Source organism: Pollachius pollachius, assembly GCF_949987615.1.
Source record: "Pollachius pollachius genome assembly, chromosome: 15".
NCBI lineage: Eukaryota > Metazoa > Chordata > Actinopteri > Gadiformes > Gadidae > Pollachius > Pollachius pollachius.
The window spans coordinates 1,752,947-1,774,210 of record NC_136948.1 but is presented as its reverse complement, the minus strand read 5'-3'; the positions used below and the strand labels follow the sequence as shown (position 1 = coordinate 1,774,210).

The window sequence follows — 21,264 nt, the reverse complement described above, 5'->3', positions numbered from 1 at the left end:
GTTGCTGAATTAACTTATATAGGTGATGTCAGCTAAATGAAAGTGATGTGATGCTTAGAGAAGGGAGGGGGAGAGAGTGAGGGAGAGGGAGAGGGAGGGGGAGGCATGAGGTTGGTTTTGATGATGTTGAAGTGTGCCGACCACTTTCATCTCCTCACATGCAGGCTTCAAACGGGTCCTCTAACTTGATAGATAGAGGGAGAGAGGGGTAGAGAGAGAGAGAGAGAGAGAGAGAGAGAGAGAGAGAGAGAGAGAGAGAGAGAGAGAGAGAGCTAAGTAGATGCTCCAGGGTGGTCGACTCAACCAGCCCCCCCCCCCCCCCCCCCCCCCCCGTGGAGAGGGGGGGTCTCTGGGATCAATAGCAGCAGAGACAGGCTGTTGGTCTGGGCGTAGTGTGGGTAGCTAGCAGGCTAACACCACTTAGAGGTGATACTCCAAGTGAAAAATATTATACATTAAAATACCAATCAAATGCTTTACAATCAAATATAATATATAATCAAATACTAAGAAATAATACTTAATCAAACACACTCAAATAATATAGAAGGAAATGCACTTAAATACTGTACAATCAAATAATGTACAATCAATGTATATTTAGAAATGCATTTGTATCACATGAAATACTATATACTGTACAGTAGAATATTATAAAATCAAATAATATAAAATCAAATACAATACCTGTATAACACTATACAAAACGATTAAACAAAGATGATATAGAAATTTGATTCTCTCTTTAATACATATACATTTTCACCTAATAAAACACAATGAAATATAGATGATTTAGACCCTGGACTCTCTCTATAATACATGTATATATATTTTTTGATTTAAAGGTGTCGGACATCGCCTCCTAGTGGAAGCGATGCACAACAGCACCCATAGGGCGACACCGCAGTGTGCTCCAGGTGTTGTACAGGGCAGAACACTGACCAGAGTGTTTCACGACAAAAAGCTTTGTTTTGGTGCAGGACTAGTATTGAGCCGCTAAACACACGGTCCTTACTAGTTTGTTGTGCATTTAAATCACTTCTAGAAAGGTAACCAGCATAGGTGTGTTCACTGATTAACTATTTAACTCCTCCTCTGATATACGCACAGGTCCGAAGGGGACCGTGTTCTTATCATAGACTTGTTTTGTGTGGGAAAAAAAGAAAAGTTTCCTCAACGTAGCAGAGATCGCTCCACCCTGCGGTGTTACCTCGTCAAGGTGAGGAGTTAAGGGGTAAGGAGGGTGAAGAGAGTGAAAGCAGCTTGGTCGACCAGTTCGCTGCACGAAGGGCTTTGGGAACCTTGTTCTACTTACTGCGGTGTCACACAAGTAAGTCGATTGTATCTAAAACCGTATTTATGTCCATGTGTGAGGTCTACATTGTAAATGCCTACATTGAATGCGCGGTGAGATGGTATCTGTAAAGTTTGAGTTTTACTTTGCGTAACTGTTTTTTTTTATCGTTGAAGCGAAGCAACAGTATTTCGCCCTGTGATTGGCACCGTGAATTGTAAAGCGTATTCTTTTTACTCAACACAATTCAACTCGAAAGCGGACCGGGGCACTTCCTAATCCTCTAACTGTCCTTTCGTCTTACCTGCTCACCTGGGGGCGTGGCTCTGGGTGGACGTAGAGGAACTCTTTATGTTCTGTTGGAATGGAAACAAATGTGTCACGTTACCTCAGAAATGGTTTCCAGAATGAGTATGAATTGTGATGTTCAAAATATGTGTAGTTGTTGGTGATTGAAATCACTAGGGAAACACTGTCACATGAACTTATGTAAACATTTGTTTATTGGAATATTAAATAGAAGGCTGTTCGGTCGGTTCCTCAGATCAAACGTTGTGAAGATGGAGGGTTCTGGAGCGGGACAAGGTTCCTTCGCTTCCTCCGGGCCTGACCTGAGTCCTAGTCCTCCCCCGAAGTCGTTTGGCCGTAGTAAGATCCGTCCAAGTTTAATTTTAATGAAAACATTCGCAGACCAGACCAAACTACATTGTATGCTATACTGTACAACTGTGAAAAATGTTAACTTATATATTTAAAAGTTATATATTTTTGCATATATTTACGTATATTTTTATTGTTTGCCTAATAAGGAGCATTAATAATTAGTTTTTTGCTGTGGTAACTGACATTGAGCCGATCTATTTAGTCTGTTATCAAGAATAACATAGTTAAACCTCTTCATGCATACCTTGCTGTAAACTACGTAGAAAACCGAAGGAGGCCACACAGGTTGTACCTGAATGACCAGCTTGTTATCCAGCTCAGATCCTTTTGTGTATAAAAAGTACATGCAGTCATTCAGACTTTCGCAGAATGCTTTCTGTTTCCCAGGCTTGAGCGGCGATTCTACCATGAAGTCCCCTTTGAAGACCAGCAGTGGACCGTTCCAGAAGAAGGAAGATGGAGGGAGAGGGAGCACGCAGGGCAAAGGACTCAGACATTCTAAAACACAACCAGGTAGGATAGTCTAGAAAAAACTTGAGCGTATTCGTGTAACGTTCTGGAACACTCTAGTCTCCTTCCAACTATTGTATTACATTCGAGAACACTCTAGTAACGCATCCTTGAAGTATAATCTTGTGGAACACTAGTTTAATGTTCTGGTACACCAGTATAGCGTCGTGGAACACCAATATAACGTTGTGGAACACCAGTATAGCGTTGTAGAACACCAGTTTATCTTTTGGAACTCACTGTGGGATGAATCTGAGATTAATTGATGAATGATAAATGAATGATGAAGTCACTGATGGATGACGGTGTTGCACAGAGATGGCGTCCCTGGATGGGTTTTTCAGCTTAAGTTCGATACGCCGCAGCCTGCGGATGAGCAAGAAAGACAAAGAGAAGGAGCAGAAGGAGAAGGAGCGAGAAGAGGAGGTGCCAGAGCTCCTAGAGGAGGAGGAGGAGGAGAAGAAGAAGAAGGAGGAGGTGGTTGACCAAAGGGAGGAGATATCTGAGTTCTACACACTTCCCGAGGTCCTTCCTACCCCCCTGTCAGGTACGGTTCTAAAAGTGTTCTACTTGTTAGGTACGGTTCTAAAGGTGTTCTTCCTGTAAGGTACGGTTCTAAAAGTGTTCTACTTGTTAGGTACGGTTCTAAAGATGTTCTTCCTGTCAGGTACGGTTCTAAAAGTGTTCTACTTGTTAGGTACGGTTCTAAAGGTGCTCTTCCTGTAAGGTACGGTTCTAAAGGTGTTCTTCCTGTTAGGTACTGTTCTAAAGATGTACTGCCTGTTAGATATGGTTCTAAAGGTGTTCTTCCTGTAAGGTACGGTTCTATAGGTGTTCTTCCTGTTAGGTACGGTTCTAAAGGTGTTCTTCCTGTTAGGTACTGTTCTAAAGGTGTACTTCCTGTTAGGTACGGTTCTAAAGGTGTTCTTCCTGTTAGGTACGGTTCTAAAGGTGTACTTCCTGTCAGGTACGGTTCTAAAGGTGTTCTTCCTGTTAGGTACGGTTCTAAAGATGTACTTCCTGTTTGGTACGGTTCTAAAGATGTTCTTCCTGTCAGGTACAGTTCTAAAGGTGTTCTACTTGTTAGGTACGGTTCTAAAGATGTACTGCCTGTTAGATATGGTTCTAAAGGTGTTCTTCCTGTAAGGTACGATTCTATAGGTGTTCTTCCTGTTAGGTACGGTTCTAAAGGGGTTCTTCCTGTTAGGTACTGTTCTAAAGGTGTACTTCCTGTTAGGTACGGTTCTAAAGGTGTTCTTCCTGTTAGGTACGGTTCTAAAGGTGTACTTCCTGTTAGGTACGGTTCTAAAGATGTTCTTCCTGTCAGGTACAGTTCTAAAGGTGTTTTTCCTGTTAGGTACGGTTCTAAAGTTGTTCTTCCTGTTAGGTATGGTTCTAAAGGTGTTCTTCCTGTTAGGTACTGTTCTAAAGGTGTACTTCCTGTTAGGTACGGTTCTAAGGTGTTCTTCCTGTTAGGTACGGTTCTAAAGGTGTTCTTCCTGTTAGGTATGGTTCTAAAGGTATTCTTCCTGTTAGGTATGGTTCTAAGGTGTTCTTCCTGTTAGGTACGGTTCTAAAGGTGTTCTTCCTGTTAGGTATGGTTCTAAGGTGTTCTTCCTGTTAGGTATGGTTCTAAAGGTGTTCATCTTTGGCTAATAGCTATCTAATAATGTTGTTGAAAGACTTTTGATAACTAAGCCTAACCCATTACTAAATATTGCTAAAGCAAATCCAAATTCCAGTTTCCAGGGGAGAGACTAGACCCACTGAATGGTGTTGGTGTGATAGCAAAGAGCTTGAACTATGTTGTCTGTATATACAACTCCTGTTCAGTCCTGTTTAGCCAACAACAGCTGACAGTAAGTGATCGTCTCAGTTTATAAGTCCTTCCCTAGACACCCCCCTCTGCTGAACCTGTGTTGTACGTCAAAGGGAAACTGAATAACGGATTAACAAAACCAGAGAACCTGCTGGTTTTCTTTAGCTCATATTCTCTCTCTTTCTCCCACCTTCTCCTCCACACCTTTCTGCTCCTCTCCCCTCCTTTTCCCCCCTCTCTTCTCCCATCTGCTCCTCTTCTTCCTTTCTTTTATCTCCTTGTCTGCCCCTTCCCTCCTCCCATTGCCTTTCTCCTCCTGCTCCTCTCTGCCCCTATCAACCTCTTCTCCTCTCCGCTCTTCCTCTCCTCTCGGATTCTTCACACCTCCTCTTCATTCCTCCTTTCTGCTCCTCTTTCATCACTCCTTCTCTCCCTCTCTTCTCTCTGCTACTCTCTCCCTTCCTCCTCTCCTCTTCCTTTTTTATTTTCTCCCCTCTGCTCCTCTCTCCTCTCTGCTGCTCCTCCTCCTATCCATTCCTTTCTTCTCCTCCTCCCTGCACCTCCTCCTCCTCCTCCTCCTCCTCTCGGCTCCTCTGCTCCTCTCAGTGATGGAGATCAACAAGCTGATTGAGAAGGAGATCCTGGAGGAGGCTCATCTGAACCTCCTGTCTCTGCGGCAGGACTTCCAGGAGGCTCAGTGTGGGGAGGAGAAGGGCTCCATGGAGCTGTGCAAGAAGGAGAAGGACCTGCACCTCCTCTACAGGGCGCTCAGGGACCAGCTGAAGACCATCGTGCGAGACGCCAGCGACCCGCGCCTCCTGTTGGGCGCGGCCCGCATCGTGCAGGAGGAGGAGCGGCGGGAGGGTCAGCCGGGGGGTCTGGGGCCGCCGGGGGGCTGGAGGGAGGTCTGGAGGGAGGCGGTGGGGGACGGGGTCCGGGCCCTGGTGGCCGGAGTCCCCCTGGACGGCCCGGAGCAGAACCCCGCCTGGCTGGGGGTGCACCTGGGCCTGCTGGGTCAGACCCTGGTGCGAGACCTGGAGAAGGTGAAGGGGGTCCTGCGGTGGTCCTACCCGCCCAGCTTCCAGGTGTTCAGCGCCTACGTCGGGGCGCACCGCCGGGAGGTGGGGCGCCACGTCACCGAGCTGCAGCCCCGGGCGAAGGAGCTGAAGGACCTCTTCGCCCTGCTGGACTGGATCCTCAACTCCTACCAGGGGTACGGCCACGGCCCTTAAGGACCTCCAGACAGACAGACGGGTCCAAAACCACAGACAGACGGGTCCAACCCCACAGACAGACAGGTCTAACCCCACAGACAGGTCCAACCCCACAGAAAGACAGGTCCAACCCCACAGACAGACAGGTCCAACCCCACCGACAGACGGGTCCAACCCCACAGACAGACAGGTCCAACCCCACAGACAGACAGGATCTCCAACCCTACAGACAGGTCTAACCCCACAGACAGACAGGTCCAACCCCACAGACAGACAGGTCCAACCCCACAGACAGACAGGATCTCCAACCCTACAGACAGGTCTAACCCCACAGACAGACAGGTCCAACCCCACAGACAGACAGCATCTCCAACCCTACAGACAGACAGGTCTAACCCTACAGACAGACAGGTCTAACCCCACAGACAGGTCTAACCCCACAGACAGACAGCAGGTCTAACCCCACAGACAGACAGGAGGTCGAACCCTACAGACGGACAGGAGGTTTAACCCTACAGACAGACAGGAGGTGTAACCCCACAGACAGACAGGAGGTAGAACCCTACAGACAGACAGGAGGTTTAACCCTACAGACAGGTCTAACCCTACAGACAGGAGGTCTAACCCCACAGACAGACAGGAGGTGTAACCCTACAGACAGGTCTAACCCTACAGACAGGAGGTCTAACCCCACAGACGGACAGGAGGTGTAACCCTACAGACAGACAGGAGGTGTAACCCCACAGACAGACAGGAGGTGTAACCCCACAGACAGACAGGAGGTGTAACCCTACAGACAGACAGGAGGTGTAACTCCACAGACAGGAGGTGTAACCCTACAGACAGACAGGAGGTGTAACTCCACAGACAGGAGGTGTAACCCCACAGACAGACAGGAGGTGTAACCCTAGCGTTGGGGCAAACATGGCAGTGCTTTTCTTTAGAGAAACCTCCTTCTTCCTTCCTTTCAGTGAGAAAGTCATGGGTAGCCCGTGCCTCCGTCCAGAGATGAAGTCTGAGAGCATGGAGCTGGTCCTGGATGAGGCCTTCCTCGACCAGCTCAGAGACCAGTACTGCAGCCGGCTTCAGGTGGGCTCTGATTTGTTTAGTACTGCGGTTGTCCTCCAGGGGGCAGCATGGCTTTACTTTTCTCCTGTTAGTCATTTAGCACAGTTGGATTCTGGACCCAAATGTTTTCCTCTGCACTATATTATGATTAGCATTCAGCATCATTGTTAATGTTGTAGTGGCCAAGGACATTAAAATGCTGGTGGATATTTCTAACCCTAACCCTACGTCTTAGCTTCAGGGTTAATCTGTAGGTTCTGTGCATCCCTGGTGGGGAATCACTGAGGATATTTACAGGCTGAGGTCAATCAAAGCAATTCTATTAGAACGGAGTGGCCTCCACGACTGTGCAGAATGTCGAAGAGCTGCAGGAATCACAAGCGGTTGCTGCAGCCAGGGTTGCCAAATTGGGCGCAAAATATGGCCCAATCTGGCAACACTCTTCCTGGTATCATTTGACCTAAGAGCTAAAAACAAGTCAGTTGATGAGATTCTCTCAGACGCTGCGGTCTTAAGGGGTTTCTTAAGGACAGGAAGCGATTCTGATGCCTCTGCGTTGCTAGGTATCGTAAATCAAATCCCACATGCAGTGGGATTTGATGTAATGATCAGTTAACTCCTACTGACAGTCAAGTTAATATCTTCTGACAAATCTACTTGTATTGTAAGTCGCTCTAGATAAAAGCTTCAGTTGAATGCCCTGAATATAAAAGACACACATTATTACCAAGCCTTATTATCTTATTGCTTTGAATAAAAGTGTCTGATAAATAAAAGTGTTCTCCATTTAACGTGACGCCATGCTGGAAGAATATAAATAGCAGATTAATTAAAGTAAGTTATAGTTCTAACGTATACATGTTATCATACATGTAATCCATATTTTTCTGTTTCCACTGTCCATTAGATCGACCTGAGATTTTCCCTTGGGAAAATTATAGAAATGGAAAAAGAGTTCTGGAGGGAGGAGAACTCCTACGAACTGGAAGAGGGACGCCTCAGTTCTCCGAGTGAACTGGACATCCGGACGGTAGGCTGATCATCAAACCCAGCAGCAGCATGTTGTTGTGCTAGTCTAGGGTTAACTCCCTCTGCTCCTTCCAGAGAGTCCAGGGGATAGTCACCTGGGCCAGACGGCTGGACGCCCATCTGGAACTGAAAGCCATCCGCTCTTGTTGTGCAGAGCTGAAACTATTTCCCAAGAGGTAAAATGGACAGCATTTGAAATTTATTTATTTGTGTCGTTTTTATTAACAGAATAACGATTAGGTAATCCACAAGAAAACAGGATGAAGAGACACAAAACAAACACAAACACAAACATTCTTGTTGCGAAACACATTTCACACGTGTGGAAGTGAAAGAAGGGAGTTGAGCCGTCGCGTGACAAAGAGGAAGAAATCAGAAAAGGGATTTTACACAAGAAACATTCTAATATTGCATATATTGAACACCTGACGATAACATCAACACAGACTTCCCATTATCTCACAACCAGACGGGTCAGACGGAACTGAGAGGTCGTTAAGGAGGAGGTAGGGGTTAGACAGTACAGAGAGGGGTCATTAAGGAGGAGGTAGGGGTTAGAGTCTAACCCCTACCTCCTCCTTAATGACCCCTCTCTGTACTGTCTAACCCCTACCTAGGAGCAGGTAGGGGTTAGACAGTACAGAGACAGGTCATTAAGGATCAGGTAGGGGTTAGACAGTACAGAGACAGGTCATTAAGGAGCAGGTAGGGGTTAGACAGTACAGAGACAGGTCATTAGGGAGCAGGTAGGGGTTAGACAGTACAGAGACAGGTCATTAAGGAGCAGGTAGGGGTTAGACAGTACAGAGACAGGTCATTAAGGAGCAGGTAGGGGTTAGACAGTACAGAGACAGGTCATTAAGGAGCAGGTAGGGGTTAGACAGTACAGAGACAGGTCATTAAGGAGCAGGTAGGGGTTAGACAGTACAGAGACAGGTCATTAAGGAGCAGGTAGGGGTTAGACAGTACAGCTCTGTCTGAGCAGTGGCTGAGCAGCTCTATTTCCTGCGGTGTTTCCTGTGCAGGTTCGAGGAGGCGTTGATGAGCTGCTGTAGCTCGGCTGAGGTTAATACATTGACTCCCGCACTCAGGGCCATGTACCTAATCACCTCCATCAACACCTTCATCCTCGTCAAGTAGGCACCAACTACACCACCTACACCATCAGTCTCACCACCTACACCATCAGTCTCACCACCTACACCATCAGTCTCACCACCTACACCATCAGTCTCACTACCTACGCCATCAGCTTAACCACACTCCTACAGTAAGCACCACCTACACCATCAGTCTTACCACCTACAACATCAGTCCCACCACCTACACCATCAGTCTCACCACCTACACCATCAGTCTCACTACCTACACAAACGTCTTAATCACACTACCACAGTAAGCACCACCTACACCATCAGTCTCACTACCAACACAAACGTCTTAATCACACTACCACAGTAAGCACCACCTACACCATCAGCTTAACCACACTACCACTGTAAGCACCACCTACAGCACCAGTCTTACCACCTACACCATCAGTCTCACCACCCACCAACCCCAACAGCTTAGTCACACTACTACACCACCTACACTACCTACACCATCAGTCTCACCACCTCCACAACCTACAACACCAGGTAAACCATACTACTACAGCAAGCAACACGTACACCACCAGCGCCACACTACAGTAAGCCACTCCATTTCCTGTAAACCAGGCTGTGCTCTCCTGGGACTTGCTCAAGCGTTGCGGGCAACCTGCCAACCTGCCATTGGCCTCGGTTAACTCCTTCAATACCAAGCCCTACCCTGAACAGAGACCAACTAACCCTGAACAGAGACTAACTAACCCTTTCAACAATAAGCCTTACCCTGAACACAGATAAACTAACCCTGAACAGAGACTAACTAACCCTGAACAGAGACTAACTAATCCTGAACAGAGACTAACTAACCCTTTCAACACTAAGCCTTACCCTGAACAGATAAACTAACCCTGAACAGAGACTAACTAGCCCTGAACAGAGACTAACTAACCCTGAACAGAGACTAACTAACCCTTAACAGAGACTAACTAACCCTTTCAACAATAAGCCTTACCCTGAACAGGGACTAACTAACCCTGAACAGAGACCAACTAACCCTGAACAGGGACTAACTAATCCTGAACAGAGACTAACTAACCCTGAACAGAGACTAACCCTGAACAGAGACTAACTAACCCTGAACAGAGACTAACTAACCCTCAACAGAGAGCAGTCTAATCCCATGACCATGCGTGGCCACCCTTATGGTTTGTTAACAGCGGGTCACTTGTTGAATTGATTTATAGATATTGTTTTATTCAATATTATATCGTACTTCATATTATATAGGATGTGACAGCAGCTGTTGTCTGCTGGTCCCTCAGGCAGCACATGGAGCAGCACCGGGCTAGCTGTCCCGAGCCCGTCGCTGACTTCAGCCAGGAGGTGGATCTCCTGCTGGGGAGGTTGGCCCTCCGCCTGGAGGACCAGTACAAGGACGACATCAAGGTGGAGATGAACCCTAGCTCTGACCCTTTACCCTGACCCTAACTCTAACCCTAACCCTAACAGTTTACCCTAACGCTTTACCCTTTACCCTAACCCTTTACCCTAACCCTAACCCTTAACCCTTACCCTAGCCTCATAAATCAGATTTAAGATGAAGTATCCAAAATCGGAGAGCAGACTTAAGTCTGGGATAACATACGGGGTGACCTGTCCGACCAATGAGAACCCTTCCCCCTAAACCACATATGTTAGGGTGACCATATTTTGATTTCCAAAAAAGAGGACACTCAGCCCGGCCACGAGATAGCCTACTTAATGATACACGCAGTTTACTCAAAGATTCCCTTTAATTTTAATATATTTAAAGTTTATATGTATGGATAGAATATTTTGTTATATTACAAAATAATATCTCTCAAAGACAGAAATTCAGATAGGCTTCATAGAGGTTACTGAACTTTCTTTATTATGCCTCAATTGTAAAAAAAAAATATATATATATATATATAAATGTAAAATAAATGTAAAATCTCTGGAATAAAATAATGATAGAAATAATGTCTCTTCTGTGGTAGAAAAATCAACTAGTAAAATAATAGCTCTCTTTCAAGTCTTAGTGGACAAATAAATAAATAAATAATATGAAATAATGTTCTAAATGATACCTCTTCTGTATTAGAAAATCCAACTTTAACAATATATTTCTCACTAAATGTTCAGTGTAATGTAAAATAATAAAAAGTACCCTCAAAAGATATTACTTCAAAAAACAAAATCTTTAGTTATCTTCTTCATCCTCCTTGTCTACCCATCCATATTTTGCAGTAGAGCTGATCTTTCCCAGCAGTTTTCGGTTGCTCAACATGTAAGCATGAAAGTCTTTGCAAGAATATTCCTTAAAATTGTATTTCACAAATAGAATCCCTTTCAGTGATGCAAAGAGAGCTGGTTCCTCTCCTTTGTCCACTGGCTCTGCATCAGTGAGAAAACCCTCTCAACATTTGCATTGTGAGAGGGAAGTGCAAAGACAAACTGTGCAATCTTCAGTAGTTCTGAGTAACATGCAATGCTTTTGGCCTTCTCAAAATAATTGGTCCATTTCTGGTGCACCTGCAGGCCAATGAACTCCTCATCACTGTTGAACCTTTCTGTGAATTTCTTCAGATTGGTGACCTGGTCAAAACACTTGACATCATCAATTGGCACCCCCTTCTCTCCAAGGTACTTGATGCAGGCCTCCACATCATTCCAATCTGGTGGCTCACTGAGATTCATCCACATAAATGTCGAGAACTCTTCCATGGGAGTCATCCACTTCTCCAGATACTCCAGACATGCACTGTACAGGCCCTGCACATCAGCACAGAACTGGTCACAGCCCTTACCAAGTCCGTCTCTGCGCTTTTCTGCCAGTAGTCCCTTAACTTTAAGGGACATGAAGCTGTTGCTCTTGCGTTCAAGAAGAATGGTGTGGACGCTGTTCAGTATTTTCTTCACCTCCATAATGGAGTTGTTCTCCTTTTCCATGGCTTGAATGTGGGTGTGGAAGACGGACATGAATGAGTGCATGTGCCAGAGGTAGATCTCACTGAAGTCGTTTTCGAAAAACTTCTTTATCACTATGGGAGGCTTTTCTTGAGACAGAAAGAATGCTTTTAAAGTTGGAAACATCTGTATCATCCTCTCAATGCCTGGGAACAATGACAGCCACCTTGTTTTGCTGTGAGAAAGCATCCTTCTGTACTCGATGTCAACAAAATCACAGTACTGCTTCAGATTCTCAGTGCGCACAGTGTAAATGTGGAAGTGCTGGTAGATTTTGAACATGATATTCTCAAGGTCAACATCTATTGTGTCTGCCCCATGATGAACACAATTATTCAATATGTGTGCTGGGCAACCCACACCGATCAGAGTATTGTTCTGCAGCAACGTCTTCAAATTTGCAAACACATTATTTCCCTCTTCAATTCGTCGGATTCCTCCAAAATTTGTGTTGCAGTTGTCGCCAGTAAATGCAATGCATTTTTCAGACAAATTGTTTTTTGCCAGTGTTTCAGTGAGGTATTTTGCAATGTTTTTTGCTGTCTCATTAGGTGTGTCTTTAACCTCAATTAATTTTGTTTGCACACCACCTTTCTTCCAGTCAAAGTACTGGATTATGATTGGTAATATTTTCACTGCTCCGTGGTTACTCCCGTCTGTAGAGACACCACAGTACTGGATTTCTTTGAGTGCTTCATGTGCAACTTCAACCGAGTGGGGCGCTATAACACCGTTCACAATGGCTTCGGTCTTAGTGCGGGCACTACTTAACTTCTTGGCGGTGTCAGAGTCTGGAAATGCCGTTTTCAACAAGACACTAGTGCAATCCATAGACCTGTAGCTGTGGTGGTGTTTAACGGTATGAAATGCCAACGCACCCTCCGCTGCATTTACAGCATCCTCTGTTTTTCCAGGTTTCACAAAGAACTCAGTCAACTTTGCTGAACTACTCTCACATCGCACTGCCTTTTTATGCTTCTCTGTGTCCATATGAGCTGTGAGGTCCCCGGCACCCATATTGGACACAGACACATATGTAAAGCTTTGCACACGGTGCACTCAGCCTCCCATATGTCCCGACCGGGTCGGTAAACTGGGAATTTTTTTCGCAGTTCATCTGTTAATGTGCATTTGCGCTTTGGCATCTTGAACCCTTCAGCTGCACCGCCGGTGTCTGCTGCTTTTCTTCTGTTTTGGAAATCCGCCCACAGTAAGGTGACCAGATTTCTGAAATGAAAATCGGGGACATTTTCAATGCGGCGATGAAAAATCATTAAATATTATCATTATGAAATAAAAAATGGTAGTAGTAAGTACTTTTTGATGTATTTTAACCAGCTTTTATTACACAAAAGGACCTGGTTAATAAATCAAAATATCAGCACCCACAAATATCATGTATCAGTAGCGCACAGCAGTGTCAAAAACACAAATGTAGAATAAACATCTCTCTTCCAAAGTTAAGTGTCATGTGCAAAGACAGCTGCCAGACCAGTAGCTAGTAAATATCATTCAAGATGTAATTAATAATAATTACCAAGTCATAACATATGAGTTTATTAATATTATACATGACTCAGGGCATCAGCTAATCAGATGGTCTGCATTTATAACTACTACAGTCATTAGTTACCCACACAGCCCGACACAAAATACAGAAGTTAGCCTAACACACACAACTATCAACCATTGATTATTATTATTTTTAACAGAGTCTCATGTTCCTATGCCTACAGGAAAATCATACGTTACCAAAGCAGTCTTCCACCTCCCCCTCTTCCAAAACAGGGCCACATACAATGTCATCACCTGGTAATCTCATGCTAAAGTTAACGTTACAGCGTCACTAATGACAGATATGAAAACATTGTCATAATGTTAACGTCCACTGACTTTTATAACGTTACGTTAGGTCTTCAATTCAGATAAACAACTTACTTTAACGTTACATCACTTATCTCTCTCTCTCACACACACACACACACACACACACACACACACACACACACACACACACACACACACACACACACACACACAAACAGCCAAGTCTACTGCCAATTCAAACAAAATAAATAAGTTCATACACAACATACCATTTATGACCGCTGGTCTTCTTTTCTTTCCTTTTTGCCGCCTCTAGATTGTTGTTGTTGACGCTGCCGTGTCTGGTCGTACGTCCTGATAACGTCTGTACGTCATACGACGTCTTCTCTGGTGATGCGTTAAATCATTTAACGCATCGCCAGAGAAGAAGACGTCACACACGCTAACCCACAATGACAACCGGGGGAGGGGGGCACGCACATATACACACATATACACGCACAGAAGGAAAACCGGACATTAGCGTCAATTAATAAAAAACCCCCGGACGCCCCGGACGGGACGTAAACAGTGGACATGTCCGGGGAAAAGAGGACGTTTGGTCAGCCTAACATATGTCAAATATCAAGGGGGCCAGACACGGCCCTCCCGACTTTTAATCAGGCCCGCTTATAAATTCTGACAATCAATCTAATGTGGCCCGTGCGCTGGTGTTCAAATCGTCCATGACAATACAACATTGAAACTCCACTCCCGTGCTCCACTCTCACACTCTCACGCAGAGACAATACAAACAACGTAAGTGCTATCTGGCTTTCCAAAGGTAGCTAGCTAGCATAAACAATGGCCCAAAAAAGAAAAGTGGACAATGAATATATGACAATTTCAAGAAAGATGGGAAACAGAATATTTATTTTGTGAATTAAAAAAAGCCAATGTGTCTCGTATGTCAAGGGTCATTGGCAGTTTTCAAAGAGTACAACCTTCGGAGGCATTTCAAAACGAAGCATGCGCATTATAGAAACATGGACATGGAACAGCGGCTGCAAAAAGTCAAAGAATTAAAATGCAACCTTCACCAACAGAAAAACATGTTTACTCGCATCAACAGTCAGTCTGAGGGAGCTGTGAAGGCAAGCTTTATAATAGCGGAGGAAATAGCAAGAGCATGCAAGCCATTCACAGAGGGAGAGTTTATTAAAAATTGCATTGAAAAGGTATGCGATGTTGTATGCCCCGACAAGAAGCAGGCATTTGCAGATATCAGCCTCTCCCGAAATACCGTGGCTAGTCGGGTGGATGAGCTGGCCTCCGACCTACAGATCCAGCTAAAAACTAAAGCCAAGGAATTTGTTTCGTATTCGTTGGCTGCAGATGAGAGTACGGACAGGACGGACACTGCCCAGCTTTCCATATTCATCCGGGGGGTGGATGCTCAGTTTTCCGTCACTGAGGAACTTTTGGATTTAAAATCGATTCACGGGACAACTACTGGACGGGACATTTTCACACAAGTGGAACGGTGCATCAACGAATCAGAATTGCAGTGGAATAAACTTGTTGGGCTGACAACGGATGGTGCACCTGCGATGTGCGGGGAGGTCCGTGGTTTGGTCGGTTTGGTTCGAGAGAAGATGGGGCACACGGGAGGAAACTTGACAGCCTACCACTGCCTCGTCCACCAGGAAGCCCTCTGTGGAAAGGTGTTGGGCATGGGACATGTAATGACAGTTGTAACCAAAACTGTGAACGTTATTCGTTCACGGGGCTTGAATCACCGGCAATTCAGGGCACTTTTAGAGGAGGAAAACTCTGTACGAGGACGTGCCATACCACACGGAGGTGCGCTGGTTGAGTCGGGGGAAAATGTTGTGAAGATTTTATGATACCCGCGTTGAGATCGCTCGTTTCATGGAAAGCAAACAAAAGGTCATCCCCGAGCTTGAGGATGACAAGTGGCTGAGCGACTTGGCGTTTATGTGTGACGTAACGGAGCACCTCAATGCCCTGAATGTAAACTCCAGGGTCGAAAGCAGCTGATCACTGAAATGCTAGACTCAGTAAAGGCGTTTCAAATGAAACTGCGTCTATGGGAGGGCTAGATGCGCCAAGGCAACTTGGCTCACTTTCCTACTTTCCAGTCAGTCAGTGACACAGTCACCATCCCATTCCCGACCAAAGTGTATGCTGACAAACTGAACACACTCAAATCGGAATTCAGCAGGAGATTTGCTGATTTTGAATCACAGAAATTCAACCTTGATCTGTTCGCAAATGTAACGGTGCTCTGAAAACCCAGTACCAGTTAGTTGGGGCTGCTGAGTTTGCACCTCTACTCCCTGAATCAATGCCACAGCTTCGCCTTCACGCTGCACGCATCATGTCTATGTTTGGAAGCACCTACTCGTGTGAACAGATGTTCTCCGTAATGAAACTAAACAAGACATCCCACAGATCCTGCCTTACAGACGAGCATCTGGTCTCGGTATTGAGAGTGGCCATGCAAATGACATTAAGCCTAGAATAGACACGATTATTTCTACGAAAAGGTGCAGAGTGTCTGGTAAGAGTTTAACTAAATAGCAAGCACAATGCCTATTTTGCTTAAGTTTGGCATTATAGGCCCTATTGTTGTCCTTCCAAGTTTCCAAAGTAATCCATACAATTTGGGATACGACTTGTTGCATTGACTTTTTTGCATTATTAATCAGTTTTGCTGGTAACAAAGATCTTTTTTTGTTGTTTTGTTAAAGACAAAAGTACTGTGATGCAAATGTGTTTTCTTTAATTGAGAAGTTATTGAATACAAAAAATTGTTCAGCTTTTGATAAATACTATTTTGCTTTATTAATCAGTTTTGCTGGTAACAAAGATCTTTTTTGTTGTTTTGTTAAAGACAAAAGTACTGTGATACGGTTTGGTTAATTGTGCAGCTATTAATACAAAAACATTGTTCAGCACTTGATTAATACTATTTTGCTTTATTAATCAGTTTTGCTGGTAAGAATTACCCACACACATGGAAAAACTGTCTGGCCCCTGATTTTATTCACAGCCCTCCACATGGCCCTCAGTAAGTTTGAATTTGACACCCCTGCCCTAAACCCTAACCCCTCTGCGGTGTTTCAGCCCTACACAAGGAGGATGATGACCAGGAAGTGGCTGACCGAAGATGAAGACTTCAAGATGCTTCAGAGACGGACAGAGTTGCTCTCAGAGCAGTGCTCCCAGATGAGGCCTCCCACTGTCCAGGTGAAGTCACTGCTGGGTAACACCACCACTACAACTACACCACCACTACAACTACACCACCACTACTACACTACAGCTCTCAGAGCAGTGCTTCCAGATGAGGCCTCATGAGGTCATTGCTGGATAGAACACAGTAAGTAGGACCTGAACCCCGGCTCCTCCACGCCGAGTGTCGAGGTGTCCCTGAGCGAGGCGCCTCACCCTGACTGCTCCTGACGAGCCGGCTGTCGCCCTGCGTGGCCGACTCCGCCGTCGGTGTGTCAATGTGTGTATTAACCGTTGTAAGTCACTTTAGATAAAAGCGTCCCCTAAATGCCGTAAATGTACTTGGCTTGAGGCCACAGTAACAAGATCAGGGGGAACAGCGCTGACGTCCTCCCGGAGGTGACCGTCCCTTCCTGTTTCCTCGGCCTCGCTCTGCTGCTCACGACTCATGTACTTCACACCTATTTACTGGCCAACTGGAAATTCCAGTGAATTGACATTCTGACCTGTTATTGTATTTAAGAGGGGAGCGTTGCTGGTAATACATGACAGGAGGTGTTGGATGGCGCCGGTTTGACCCGTGGGTCAGGTGACCATGTTCATCTTCCTGTTGTTGTGATGTTCCGCTAGTGGCTGGTGGACCGACTGCACCACCACACGGCGAAGGACTACATCTCCCAGCTCATGAAGAACTCCTACTCCTGTAAGAACAGGAAGCATCAGAAGGGGGCGGAGAAGCTACGGCGGCAGTGGGAGGAGCTCAGCAACCTGTTTATTGACATGGTAACAGCATGCTATGCTAACCCATGCTACACCACCACACACTAAACTACCACTAGGATAACCCTACCCCACGACGTTACACAACACTACAATATACTCACCATACACTGCCCTACAACCACACCACCACTACAAATATACAACTACACCACCACTACTAAACTACAACTACACCACAACTACTATACTACACCACCACTACACCTATACCATCACTACTACACTACAACTACACCACAACTACTAAATTACACTTCAACTGTATTACACGACACTACTTACCAATTTTTTTATTTATTAGAATTCCACACATAATTGGCTCCGACCCCTGGGAGACCATCTTAGTGAAATCATCGGACCAGTGGACAAGAAGGACATCAAGAACCACCTGCAGCCCCTGGTGGAGCAGTACCCGGACATGAGGTGAGGCCAGACCAGAGGTCAGTACCCGGACCTGAGGCCTGGCCAGAGGTCAGTACCCTGACCTGAGGCAGGGTTAGAGGTCAGTACCCTGACCTGGGGCAGGGTTAGAGGTCGGTACCCTGACCTGAGGCAGGGTTAGAGATCAGTACCCTGACCCGAGGCAGGGTTAGAGGTCAGTACCCTGACCTGAGGCCTGGCCAGAGGTCAGTTCCCTGACCTTGGGCAGGGTTAGAGGTCAGTACCCTGACCTGGGGCAGGGTTAGAGGTCAGTACCCTGACCTGAGGCAGGGTTAGAGGTCAGTAACCTGACCTGGGGCAGGGTCAGAGGTCAGCACCCTGACCTGAGGTGAGGCCACCAACTAACTCAAATCAACTCCATATCTCCATGGAGATGACCGGTTCATATATAGGATCATACCTGTAGTCGAGGTTAGGGATATTTCAGTGGAAATATGTCATCATTACTGTGGTCTTCAGTTGGTTCAAACTGGTTCTATCGGATTCTCAGAGAGAGGCATCTGGCTGCCGTCCTCTACTTCTTACCTCTTTAACTGGTCCTAGCTGGTTCTAACTGGTTCCTCCTGGTTCCCAGGGAGAAGCATCTGGCCGCCGTCCTCTACTTCCGTGGTCTGATTCGGGGCCGTGAGCGGCAGGCCGTTCTCCGGCGCTTCTCCGAGCTCCAGAAGGAGGCAGCCCTCCCGGCGGCCGGGGCCAGCAGCCGGAGTCTGTTCAGAGACATTCAGCCTGCAGGGAAACCAGGCTTGACGCTGCCCTTAAGCTGCCTGGGCTGCGGTCCCAGCTAACCCCCAACCAGCCCAGACCCAGACCTCCAACCAGCCCAGACCCAGACCCCCAACCAGTCCAGACCCAGACCCCCAACCAGCCCAGACCCAGACCCCCAACCAGCCCGGACTAGGACGTCTGGCTCACGTCACGGTGAGGGGGGAGGAAGGGTAGGGCTTTGATGAGGAGAGGCCCTCCCGTGGTTCCCCCTCCTTATGGTTTTGGAAAACTTGTTCTGTGGGAAGGCAGACTCCACTCGTTGAAGTTAGTTTAACTAGTCCATACGCCATTCAGACACTACCAGCTTTATGATTATGACTGTATATGACACAGACAAATAAAGTGGTATTGATAACTATTAATTCAATTCAATTCAATTTTATTTGTATAGCCCCTAATCACCATTACAGTCTCAAAGGGCTTAACAGGCCAAATATTTATGACACCCCCCTTTACCCAAGCCCCCACAAGGGCAAGAAAAAACTCCCTTGAAATTAGCGAGGAAGAAATCTTGAGAAGAAACGCATTGTAGGGGATCCCTTCTTCCAGGGATGGTCAGGAGTGCAATGGGTGCCATAATTGACATACAGGTAAATACATGATGATGTGATGCTGGCCGGTTGACCATGAGGAGAGTCCAGGCATCCAGTCCAGTCACCGCAACACGCTAGAACAGACAGAATAGTGAATTCAAACGGAAAAGTACATAGTGGGAATGTATACTGTATTAACAAAAGTACAAACAAACACAGAGTGGTCTTCACTTCGCATCTGTCGTTTTCACACTCAGATTGTAGAGGTGTGTTTTGAGCTTTCCTTTGAATAGCTCCCCACAGTCAGCTTCCCTGATCACTGGTGGCAGCCTATTCCATAGGAAGGGGGCTCAATAGGCAAACGCTCTCTGTCCAGCCGATTTCTTTTTAATTGCATGTTACAATGCATGTTTTACTGTTTGAATGAATATTGATCTTAAACACATTATTATCAGGTTAATAAACAAGGAGATTAATGGATTTAATCAAAGACCTCACTGCATATAACTAATGTATAAATCTGTAACTTCAAGTAACTATAATGTTTAATATGTAACACTTTTGTACGTAATTCTTGCGGAATTACTGTATAGAATGTACTGTGGGCACCGTGGGTGGAAAGATAAATGTGGGGGCCGTAGTTTAGCATTGTGATTGGCCAAGGACATCTTAGGGGTGGTCACACAAGTAGAAATATAACGCGGGGGTCGGAAGCTGCTCGCGAGTTCTTTGCAAACCAACTCCAGGTTCTTTTGTTACTCTGTGCAGTTACAATAAAGCCTTGATCATTCAACCCTAGTCCTTCTCGACCTCTCGAACTTTGTCGGTTAGATTCGATTGTCGGTTCAATTTAACTTGTACAGCATCATGCTGAAGAAAATGATCAGAGAGGATGAGACGCTGACCACCAGATCCAAGGTGGACCTGTCCTGGCTCCCACCCAGCAGAGACAACCTGGTCCCACATATCAACCGTGTCATCCACCGTCTGGCCATCTACAAGAGAGCAGCCACACCGATATCCTGGTGTCCCAAGCCCCATGATCCTGGCCAAGGCTGGGAAAAGAGGGTACCCTGACACCAGTGTGGTCTTGTGGCCCTAACCTCCCCACTTCACTCATTGACTTGCTGGAGGAAACAGTCAAGGAGATGGACGGAGATGGTGAAGAAGACGAGGATCAAGAGATGGATTACCTGATAGATTACCGAAGACCTGCTGAATGATGAAGAGACATCATGCCCTTGACCTTTGACCAAGGTCAAGGGCATCGGATGAAATAGAGAGGTTGACACCGCAATTTTAAAGATTGGTCCTGTCTCGGGTATTTGGCTCATTTCGAATCGCCCCTGCCTGCTTCACAATGGCTAGCTACGGGCATTCACAAACCTGTCCTTAAAACAACCCTTAACGTTCGTTTTCAGAAATGAACTCACTGAGTGGTTAGTGGCGTTTGTTGATGTTCCAAATCAAGTATCGTAGCGAAATACAGTTTCTGTCGTGTTTTATTTGGTATTTTGTAAATCCATTGATTTCGGTTGGAAGACTCATTGCTCTTTGACCGGAAACGGAAAGGCTGGTTGTAGTCTTTTCGCTCCGTTCTAGCCCTACTTTTGAGATGGAGAACCGAGCGAAAAGACTACAATCAAACGTGAACACCCCCCTTCCCGTTTCCGGTTCCCGTTTCAATGGGATTTACAAAATGCCAAATCAAACACGACATAGACTGTATTTCTCTATGATACTTCATTGGAACATCAATTTGGAACACATTTCTGAAAACTAACGTTTATGGTTGTTTTAAGGACAGGTTTGTGAATGCCAGTAGCCAGCCATTGTGAAGCAATGAGCCAAATACCCGAGACAGGAACAACGTCAAAATTTCGGTTTCAACCCCTCTATAGAGCTCGTAAATTTGCCCCTTCCGGTAGACCCCCATGGGACCTATGAGATCGTACAATATGAATGGGTTTCAATGGAGAGAAAGTATTTATTTTCT

General features: G+C 45.8%; 1 protein-coding gene across 1 annotated transcript; it reads left to right on the top strand.

The window, feature by feature from the left end:
* Positions 1–970: 970 nt before the first annotated feature.
* LOC307087218 (exocyst complex component 3-like protein 4) lies at positions 971–20,066 on the top strand. The gene is made up of 14 exons (XM_079752710.1): positions 971–1,333; positions 1,842–1,945; positions 2,348–2,473; positions 2,787–3,017; positions 4,896–5,502; positions 6,475–6,592; positions 7,479–7,601; positions 7,676–7,776; positions 8,626–8,736; positions 10,014–10,137; positions 16,639–16,761; positions 17,377–17,529; positions 17,831–17,952; positions 18,545–20,066. Exons 2-14 carry the CDS (start codon positions 1,858–1,860, stop codon positions 18,753–18,755), a joined length of 2,238 nt encoding a protein of 745 aa, XP_079608836.1. The 5' UTR covers positions 971–1,333; positions 1,842–1,857; the 3' UTR covers positions 18,756–20,066.
* Positions 20,067–21,264: the final 1,198 nt, after the last annotated feature.

Excerpts from the sequence above, each read along its gene's own strand:
- LOC307087218 (XM_079752710.1), top strand. The coding sequence starts at position 1,858 with ATGGAGGGTTCTGGAGCGGGACAAGGTTCCTTCGCTTCCTCCGGGCCT. Across the intron at positions 3,018-4,895 it reads CCTTCCTACCCCCCTGTCAG|TGATGGAGATCAACAAGCTG; the intron begins GTACGGTTCTAA and ends TGCTCCTCTCAG. Across the intron at positions 16,762-17,376 it reads TGAGGCCTCCCACTGTCCAG|TGGCTGGTGGACCGACTGCA; the intron begins GTGAAGTCACTG and ends ATGTTCCGCTAG.